Here is a 10,171-nt window from a genome sequence, read left to right on the forward strand (position 1 = left end):
ATCATTCTAGAAAACTGCTAGTTATCTTGAAATTCTTCAGTGTGAAACCATCGCTCTTATTCACTTGTTAAATAGTTTCCTTTCATTCCATGCAAATATTTAATTTTGCGTTGTCTAAGAGGATTATTCTTTCACCTTCTCATATATAGTAAATTTACTAAATACATTTTAATAAACACTTTCTAATCTCACTTCAGGTCTAGTCTTGAATGTGGATTCCAAAGGTGAAAAAGATGGATAATAATTTGCACTAATTATCCTTTGATCTAAGAAACTAAAAGAGTTTTATCAATTGTAGATAATTATTACATCTCAAACCTTCCATCTGAGGTAGATAAATCTATAGGATAGAGAACTGGGTAATCTGAGTTCTATTCCCAGTTTTGTCACCGGTTTGCTACAGGGCTTTGGACTTTGGACATCATTTAAATTTTCCATAACTCAGAGTAATTAGGGCCAGGTCATGCTGCATATCAATAGCATAGTAGAGAATTTAGGTAGTTCTGTAGACTATAGGGCTAGCTTTCTTGCTTCCCTGTATATCTTTTCTTATGGGTTTCTTATTTTCTTATGGGCTTTATTGTTTGTTTCATTATAATAGGTTTATAGGTTCATATTAGAGTATTTTTGGCTGTAACGCAAGGGACCTGCAGGCCACATCCTATATGTTGAGCTAAGGTAAAGTTAGGGTACATATGTTTGGGACTTTCCACCTGGATCGGTGGTGATGAACTAAAGCATAAGGTCCATATATGGTTGTGACCTTTAACATAGATAGATAAAGGATATATTGAAGCAGGGTGGTATGGGGTCTACCTAAGTTCATATCCTCTTTAAACTTAACAGGTACATCACAATTTGGAACTTGGAAAGAACCAAAATAATCAATTAGGACAGAAATAACAGAGAATGAGCTAATGGCATTAATATGTCAAACATACCAGCCTATGGAGTAAGTGTGCCCTAACATTTTGTGGGTGAGGAAACTAATTTTGGACATAGGAAGAGGGCTCAAGTGCTCAAGCTCCATAAGAGGGGTGACCCACTTGTCCCACTGGGAGAAGAATCTTATTATCTTCTGATCAGATTAACTGGCTATCCTATAATCCATATTATTCAAAATAATAATATTAACCTTCTAAAATCAGGCGACAGTTCAAACACATGGACCATGTTCCACCCCAGATTAATTCTGAAGTATAAATGCAAAATGCTGGTTTTTACCCAACCTTCATGTCTTCTAAATGCAACTTTAGCATGCAAACAGTCTATGCTCATGGCCACTTTTGCATGGAGTATCACATATGGGAGTAATCCCATTTAAAACAATGGGCTTACTCATGTGAGGAGGGGTTTCCATTAGTTCTGAATTATTAACTCAGTTAATTACCACTGAGTATTTATAAAGCACCATAAATATACATGATATTCCACAAAATAAGACCTGATTCTTGCTCTGAAAAGTTTGCAGTCTAACACAAACAAGACACAACACATCTAAACAGCAATTTAAGTAAGGGAGAGGACATAAGAATCTATGGTGAGGAAGAATTTATGGACGAGATGGGTGCTGAAGAGGGATTTTAAATAAGAAAGAAGGTGGACAAGAAGAGGGAGGGAGACTGTTCCAAGCACAAGGGGCATCATGAAAGAAGGAACAGTTTGGGAGAGAGAGAAATAAGTAAAGGGAACAGGAAGAAAGAAAGGTAAGGGAAGAGCACAGTGCATAAGAGGGAATGAACAGGAATTGTAGGTGTGGGTGATACCTAGTCATAGTGTGTAATTCAACATCCACTGAAGGATTTAATTGGTTTCAGAGTAGCAGCCGTGTTAGTCTGTATTCGCAAAAAGAAAAGGAGTACTTGTGGCACCTTAGAGACTAACCAATTTATTTGAGCATAAGCTTTCGTGAGCTACAGCTCACTTCATCGGATGCATACTGTGGAAAGTGTAGAAGTGCAAGGTAACCTATTTCCCCTTGTTTTTTCCTAACCCCCTCTCCCCAGACGTTCTTGTTAAACCCTGGATTTGAGCTGGAAATGGCCCACCTTGATTATCATACACATTGTAAGGAGAGTGATCATTTTAGATAAGCTATTGCCAGCAGGAGAGTGTGGTGGGGGGAGGTATTTTTTCATGTTTTGTGTGTATAAAAGATCTTCTACACTTTCCACAGTATGCATCCGATGAAGTGAGCTGTAGCTCACGAAAGCTTATGCTCAAATAAATTGGTTAGTCTCTAAGGTGCCACCTTTTCTTTTTACATTAAAATATTCCTCAAAGAACCTGATCTCTTAGAGGTTTTTAAAAACAAAGCTGATCCACATGAAGAACTATTGTGACTTCACAGGCTATTTACTACATTAAAATAGGTTTCAGAGTAACAGCCGTGTTAGTCTGTATTCGCAAAAAGAACAGGAGTACTTGTGGCACCTTAGAGACTAACTAATTTATCTGAGCATAAGATTTCGTGAGCTACAGCTCACTTCATCGGATGCATGACTAATTGGATTTAACTAAGGATATAACTAATTGAATTCTGTCCTGGTGAAAGCTCTCCAGAGCTTCCAAAAGAACTAGTGAGACTTACATAGCCTTTTTCCTAAAAGAGCACTTTAGAACTTGACCATGGTAACTGTTGCTGTGAAAAATGGCATATATTTTGTTTGTTAGTGAATAAAATAAAAAGTCATTTCATGTGGGGAAAGCAAGGATGACTCCTACTTACAGTCACTCTCTCCCATAACAGCCTGCTCCTGAAATTACTCATACAAATAACTGTTATGTATGTGCACACCCAAAACAGTACAGAATCGAATCATATGGGGTCCGGAGGTATCCCTTACTGAAAAGCCCAGGAACAAGGGCGTAAATATGAATAACTCAGTGTTTATTAATTTGATTCATGGAGGAAATAAAGGAAGAGAACCGAAAATGAAGCCAAAGCCTTGGTTCGTTCTTTTTCTCCTCTGTCTGAGTGTTTTTGGCTAAAAGTGTCCAAATACAGTATGGATCTGATGCACTTGTTTGTATAGAAGATGTTGCCAGTTCAGAAAGAGCTATGGCTAATATCTTATTAGCCTATTCAGAGGACATTTTCAGCTCAGTTGTTTTTGAAGCTCAGTAAGTTGATTCATAATACATTGCTCTCTGTCTTCCTTCCAGGTCACAGTCTCAGTTCAACAAAGGTGTCTCGTGCACAGACGTTTCCCAGCTACGCCTCAGAGCCGGCCAAGGAGCACCAGCAGTCCCTGTCGCTGTCTAGCAGCTATGGATTCAGCTACAGTTCAGCCCTCATCCAATGATACACACACAACAGATGACCAGAGAGACAATCGAGCCTGGAACCTGCCAGTAGGGTCAGGAAGCCAGTTGCACCCTCAGAATCCACGAAAGACAAATTATAATGAAAACTGAGGCCTACCAGCTCCAGTCTGGTCACAGTGAAGATTAAAAACTGCAGTGCAACTTCCCTGAGAGACAGGCTAAGTCTTTTTATTTATTAAATTTTTATTTTCTTTGGTCCATATGTAAAAACAACCAGACAGATTTCCAGGTGTAAGAAAGCAATTGAATCCAATGAAACCCTGTTGGTGTGAAGCGGAGGTTTCTGCTTCACAGGACACCACCTGTTCTGGGGTGGAAACATGACGACACAATCAACGTTAGACTTGTCCCCCAACACTATGGTCAAGTTGCCCATCTCCATTTCCACTGACAGCACCCACCTTTTTTATATCCAAGTGACCGCCCATTGGTTCCAATTAGTACTGGAAAAGTGTTGTCCGTTAAACAGTATAGCGACTGTAGATGTTATCCTTTGAAATAAGGAAAGCTGCAATTACAAAAAGGAGTGAACACCTTTTTAATCAGGCTCCCATGGCTACCATGTTTAACTAAACATATATATTGGGAGTAGCAAGATAATCTTCAGTAACATCTTGGGAAATAGAATTTGGTGCATTAAAAGTAATATTACTACCTAGTATAGCTCTCATTTTAAATTCCTAAGGCCAGTTTCTGCTTCTGAATGCCATTCAGAGCTGTACATATGTATCTAAAGGGCAGAATCCGGCTCTTAGAACTGTGAAGTCTTCACATCTGCAAAATATCTAAACAGGACTGTCTACTGTTATGACAAGTATATCTTTAAAAAAAGAAGGGAAACTATTCTTCAAACAAAGGAATCTGGGCTGAATTCTTGAAAGGCAAACTCCTATTCTACCTAATGAGCTAGATTCTCTGCTAGTGTCTAGCAGCCTAGCTCTAATTCTTGTGCTTCTGGTCATTGTTACTTTGATTTTTTCAGTTTCTTTCCAGGATTTCTGTTTTAGCCACATTGTGTGTGTTGTGTATGATTGTGGATCAATTACCTTGGAAAGACATGGAACAATTCTAAACTAGGCCTGTCCGTGCTTGAAAGGCATTTAAAAAAAAAAACTGCTAAGTTTGTTTAGAATCAGTAAGGGATAATGGGGAAGGCACAAATGTAGGTCTGGAGAATGAGTTTGAGCTGCCCTGAATGTTTAATTTTTCATAAGGGTCATCAATTATTTATGTGCAGCATCTGAGGCTCTGAAATGCTGGAAATTGGGGGAACAAAAATCTACTTGCTCTGTATCATGTGAGCCAACTGTACAGTCCATTCTCTTTATGGATTGTTTGCCGTGATTACCAGAGGAATTCTTGTCATTAGTTGTCAGGACTGGCAGAAGCAGCAGAACAAGGAAAAGAGCAGTAGATTCTTTTTCCAATGACATGAACAGTTTTATCTAGGGTAATTTAACTGAAAAAAGGCAGGGTTTTTTATAAAAAGGTACAAAAGAAATGTCTGCTTTGACTAAACATTTATTGATACAGTATGTTTGACTTTTCTCCAAACATTTTACAGGCTAACAGATTGCAAACTTGTACACCTCTGTGAAAAGCTGCTGAATGAAAAGGTTTGTGATTTGTTTGTTACAGAGTGCAGCTGATTCATTTAATCAAGGTTATTCTTTTCTTTCTTTGCCTTTCTCTTCCCAGTCCTTATTGGGCCTCTTCCCCCACCACATTCACAAATAGAACAGCCCCCTGTATAGCATATTCCAACAGCCCCCTGTATAGCATAACTGGCTAACCCCACAATGGAAATACGCTATCCAACACGGTCAGCAAATTGCCCCCATGATACTGCACCCATCAATAAAGCCTCAGCTACACTCTTCATTTTTAAAAAGAAAATCCGGTTCAGATCCTCAGCGGGTATAATTTGACATAAATCCATTGTTCAAAGGAGCTATGCCAGATTTACATCATTTGACGAGCTGGCCTAATATTTTTACTTCTTTGTAACTGGAAATGCTGCAGCTTGCCCACAACGAAAAAGAAAGTGTGTGTGTGTGTGTGTGTGTGTGTGTAAAAAATTTCCTTCATATTTCTTGGTCTAAATATTCTTGTGTGTTTCATGACCTCAGATTCTCATTCATTGTGTCCCTCAGTGATATCAATGTTGGTCACTACATGGTCCAAAACCCAGGGAACTGGCAGGGTGAAAAGTGAAAATGGAAGCATTGGAATTGCCATACAGACCACATGTCCATATGGTGGTATATGATTGTTGATAATCTGTGTTATTTTAGTCTAGCCCTTGTAACGGCAGAAACTATCTGCTGCCCCCTGCAAAAAAAAAAAAAAGCCACTTATAGGAATCTTAGTAATTGCCTTTATCTTCATAACTTTGAGTGGCTATAATTTCCAGACCACTCATACTTTTATCAACTCTTTAACCAGTCCTTGCACCTTCAGGTGCAGCTAAAACAAAAGAAAAAGGAGGGAAAATAGGTCCAAAATTAAGTTAAATTAAACCTATAGAAAACTTGATTTCTCAGACAGTGAACTAAAGCTTAAAGGAAGCTAGAGACGGACACAACAGCACTTGCAGCATCTTATAAAGACTCATTAAAAGAAAAATGGACACCCCAGACACAGGGATTTTCAGAAGCAGATGAGTGGCGTCTACCATTAGCTTTATGTGCCACCTCAGAACTGCAGGTGATACAGCTGAAGAGGCTTTGGTTTGTCATTCCCCGGAAGAGTGTTACACTTCCTACAAGAACTGGTAAGGGCTCGTGCTAGCCATATCACAAACACTGCCTTCATTGAATTACAGTAACTTGTGGCATATGCCTGCTCTATGATATGAGTGGCTTCTCATTGAAAAAAGCGTTATACAGCTCCTAATGGGGTTCTGCCAGAAGGAGCCACCTTTTTGGCACGTAGCTGAGCTGCAGTCTAGAGCCCACCAGGGTCCATAAGAAGCCTTTGGACCACAAAGAGTCCTATTCAAGTCTCAGCTTCATTCCTGTGCAACATACACAGATAAGAAGTCCACTTCTGAAGCATGAAAACTGAACTCTGATTTCAGCTCCTGGGCTGTGTAGAGCAAGAGGGCAACAAAATGACTTCTGTGGTTCTGGTAACGTGAATATATCTAATTAGCTTTGATTTACACTTTGAAAAGGACTTTTCTAATATAAATAACCAGGGTGTACATTAGTCATTATATACAAATGAGGCACTGCATAGTTGCACCTAACTAGAATCATAGCACGTGAGATGTTCTAGTAGATTGTCACATGCTGATGTTTCTAAGCTATAGCATTCACTTAGGGCAGATAAGGGGAAATGGAGTGGAGACCAGTGATAAGTAATGAAATATGCTTCTAAAGTAGTGTAGTTTCCTCAGGGTGGTCAGTGCCCCCTCCCCAGTTTTTAAGTTGATACATTATGACACTTTTTTGCTTTAATTTGGCTCTGAGTATACTATTATGGATCAATTTTGCTTGCCTGCATTAAATATCTTGAAATCTGGAGCTTAGAGTCTTCTTGTAGAAAAATTGTACAACTATTTGGGCTTTGCTTTTGTCTTTTCCAATTTGAGCCCTGTTCTCCAGCTACATGCTGTCCTTCTGAAGTTATGCCTTTGAGTTGGTGGAGGTAGAGCAATAGGAAAAAGCTTACAAATCTGTTGGTAAAGTAAATGCAGGGATCAAATTTGTTAGGAAAGCTATTCTGTTTCATTCTAGTAAAGGTCTAACATGAAGTTTCTGGAAAATCTTACATTTGACACCATAGAAACAAATCAGAACCAGGTAGTAAAATAAACATACTGTTTTAGTTATGCCTTACATTAGTTCTTCCCTGTAAACCAGATCAAATTTTATGGGTGGTGTTGGGACAAAACAGCTGAAAGACTCTATAGCAATAATTTCACTAGTAGGGCTCACAATATTTACAGCTCACAAACATCCTGTTTAGTTACTAGTTTAGTAAGCTGAAGACAGACTCGGCTTTTTTTTCTTAAGTGAAATTAGAAAGCAGCCAACTCAGCATGTTTCACGAGCAATAAAGTCCTTTAGTTATATGCAGAACAAATGCAACAGGAATCATAGAATATCAGGGTTGGAAGGGACCTCAGGAGGTCATCTAGTCCAACCCCCTGCTCAAAGCAGGACCAATCCCCAATTAAATCATCCCAGCCAGGGCTTTGTCAAGCCTGACCTTAAAAACTTCTAAGGAAGGAGATTCTACCACCTCCCTAGGTAACGCATTCCAGTGTTTCACCACCCTCCTAGTGAAGAAGTTTTTCCTAATATCCAACCTAAACCTCCCCCACTGCAACTTGAGTAGTACTTCTTCTCAACCTTGAACTGTAGTGGCCACCTGTGTGTAAAGTTCAGACTTCATGCTCATTCAGTTCTTGGCCTCCATTGTAACTGCTAACAAAGATGCTAATTAGAGCCAAGAATGCTGGTGATTTTAGGGATGCCATTATCTGTGTATTAGAAACTCACTGAGCCCATCGGCCAATCGTCACATAGCTCTCAGCATGGAGGTTGGCCACGAGCAATCTAGGCTGGATTTTAACTGGTAACCTGCAGGCTTTGTTTTCCATGATCAGATCTCATAATTGCTACACTTTGGACTGAAGCAAAAAAACAAACATCATTCAAATGCAACCTGTTTGTCTCCAAGTCCAGTTTTGTATTTTGTAATTTTTCCACATTTTATAGATAATTTCTTAGGGGGAGAAATGGCCGTTGCACAAAATCAGAAGGAATGGGGGATAGGGTAGCAAAAAGCCATTGTTAATTAAAGATGACAGGGAGGCAGCACCAGAAATAGAATGACTCCTCTTCGTACATAAGCCTAATTAGTGACACTCTCCTATAATAATTTATGTCACAACAAACAAATCCTAGCTTCTCACATTCTCCCCCACACAGAAAAGCCTATGGGGTCAGCCTATAATTTACTGGTGGAAGGTTGCATCGACACAGGTGTTACAAGTGAACTGGTTGAGATTTGATGCAGTACGTAAGTGCTTTCTGGAAATAAAGTCTTGAGCTTCTGAAATCAAGCATAGTCCTTATTCCTGACTTTATGAAGAAAGGTGTCTGATATTTGAAATGAATGAGCAAGTAAAACAAATACTCTTTAGAATAAAATGAATACTAAGAAGCACAGAGGAACTACCATGGTAGATGAATGGTCCTTGAATGTACACTGAATGCCCTTCTGTAGCTCTAAGAGGCAAGACACTCACAAGGCAATGAAGTCAATGGGCAGTGGTGGGTACTCAGCACATTTAAAAATGAAACCACTTATTTAGGTGCTTAAATGTGGATTTCAGACCCTACCTCTATGCTTCTAGGTAAAAATCCTGACTCTATGCATGTCAGTGAAAGTTTTGCTATCAGACACCATTCTGTAGCTTTTTTCTACAGTTTGTTCCCTATACTTGGTAGACTTTTAGAGAAAGATGTTAATTTAATTGTAAAGAGTTCATTTTTATTTAAAATGTTTAGTCATTTAAAAATAAAGAGGAAAACATTATTGTAGATGAAGCACAGGTTTTCCTTTTAAGTTCACTTTCACCCTATTGGCCAACTTTTGCCTTGAGTTACAATCCATTTGAAAATAGGCTTGTTTTCAGTTACACCTTGTGACCCCCCACTAAGCTCAATGCCTGGTCAGCATATAAAATGCTCTTTAAGAGAAAGGAGTTCAAACCCTTCTTAAATTTCACACTTCATTCTGAACAGCACTAAGGGTTAAGTTTTCACCATTTCCGCCTTATCTTTCTGTGTAGAAAGTGTCCTGAGAATGAATAGATTTGCATCTTTATTTTGTTATAGTCTTAGGAGATTCAGGGGAATTGATATATTTTACAGAGGATTTTTCCATGTAACTATTTTAGTTCTGAGCAAAGTTATCCCTCGTTTTTAATATATGTTTATTCTTGTTCTCAATATATATTTAATTGTCTTGTAACAAAGACCGCAGCAAGCATAGAAAGACAGCATAAAATTAATCCAGTCGCTTGACAATTTTACACCAATAATGAGAACAAAGATGGCAGTTACACATCTATTGTCATGACTGCTCTTGCAGCAAGAACAGAACATGGTACAAAATAAAGCTATCCCTGTGACAAAATTAATATTGGAGTCTTTTAAGCTTCCTCAGATGACAATGATATCAAGCATCTAAATTCTGGAGGTGCTTTTTGTAAAAGTTGCATAGCACTTTTTTAGACTGTAGTAAGAAAAACAGTAATAAATGTAATGTACTCACCTTCAAGCCTGCATTCAGCTCTTGTCCCCTCATCTCCAAAAGGGCATAGTAAACAGAGCCCTCAGGGAAGGGCAACAAAAAGAATAGAAGCATGGAATGGGGTGAGGAGTGAAAACAAGGAAAGATTTAAAAGGATTAGGGTAATTTAGGAGATATGATACTCATAGAGCATTGGATCCTGCAAGGTGCCCTCTACTCCTATTGAAGCCAGTGGAAACTGAGGGTACTCAACCCTCACTAAAGTGCTCAACTTCCACTGGCTTCAATGGAAGTTAAGATTGGCACTCAACTCATAGGATCAAGGTCCTACAGAACAATAATTTGCGCAGAGAGGGTCAATCAGGTGTTCTTGTATTATGGAAAAGGATAAATAAGAACATCAGCACTCACGTTAAAATGCATTATTTAATCTAGATGAAAGAAACTCATTTATAGTTGGTTTAGCTTGTGGAACTAACTGAGGCAAGATTTTATTGAAGCAAATAACTTGGAACATTTCAGAATTGGATTAAACATTTATATGAATAAAAACAATGTCTGCAACTATAAGTAA

At 38.6% G+C, this 10,171-nt stretch overlaps 1 protein-coding gene across 2 annotated transcripts in view; it reads left to right on the plus strand.

Moving 5' to 3' along the window:
• Positions 1-3,417, plus strand: part of DOK6 (docking protein 6) — a 429,579-nt gene extending 426,162 nt beyond the window's left edge. The window contains exon 9 of one of the 2 annotated variants that reach the window (XM_077809077.1): positions 3,166-3,417. In XM_077809077.1, coding sequence (XP_077665203.1) covers positions 3,166-3,417 — 252 coding nt within the window. The remainder of the gene's footprint in view (positions 1-3,165) is intronic. The other variant, XM_077809078.1, reaches the window with a different exon arrangement.
• Positions 3,418-10,171: the final 6,754 nt, after the last annotated feature.

This window comes from Eretmochelys imbricata, chromosome 2 (genome assembly GCF_965152235.1).
Source record: "Eretmochelys imbricata isolate rEreImb1 chromosome 2, rEreImb1.hap1, whole genome shotgun sequence".
In the NCBI taxonomy this organism is placed as follows: Eukaryota; Metazoa; Chordata; order Testudines; family Cheloniidae; genus Eretmochelys; species Eretmochelys imbricata.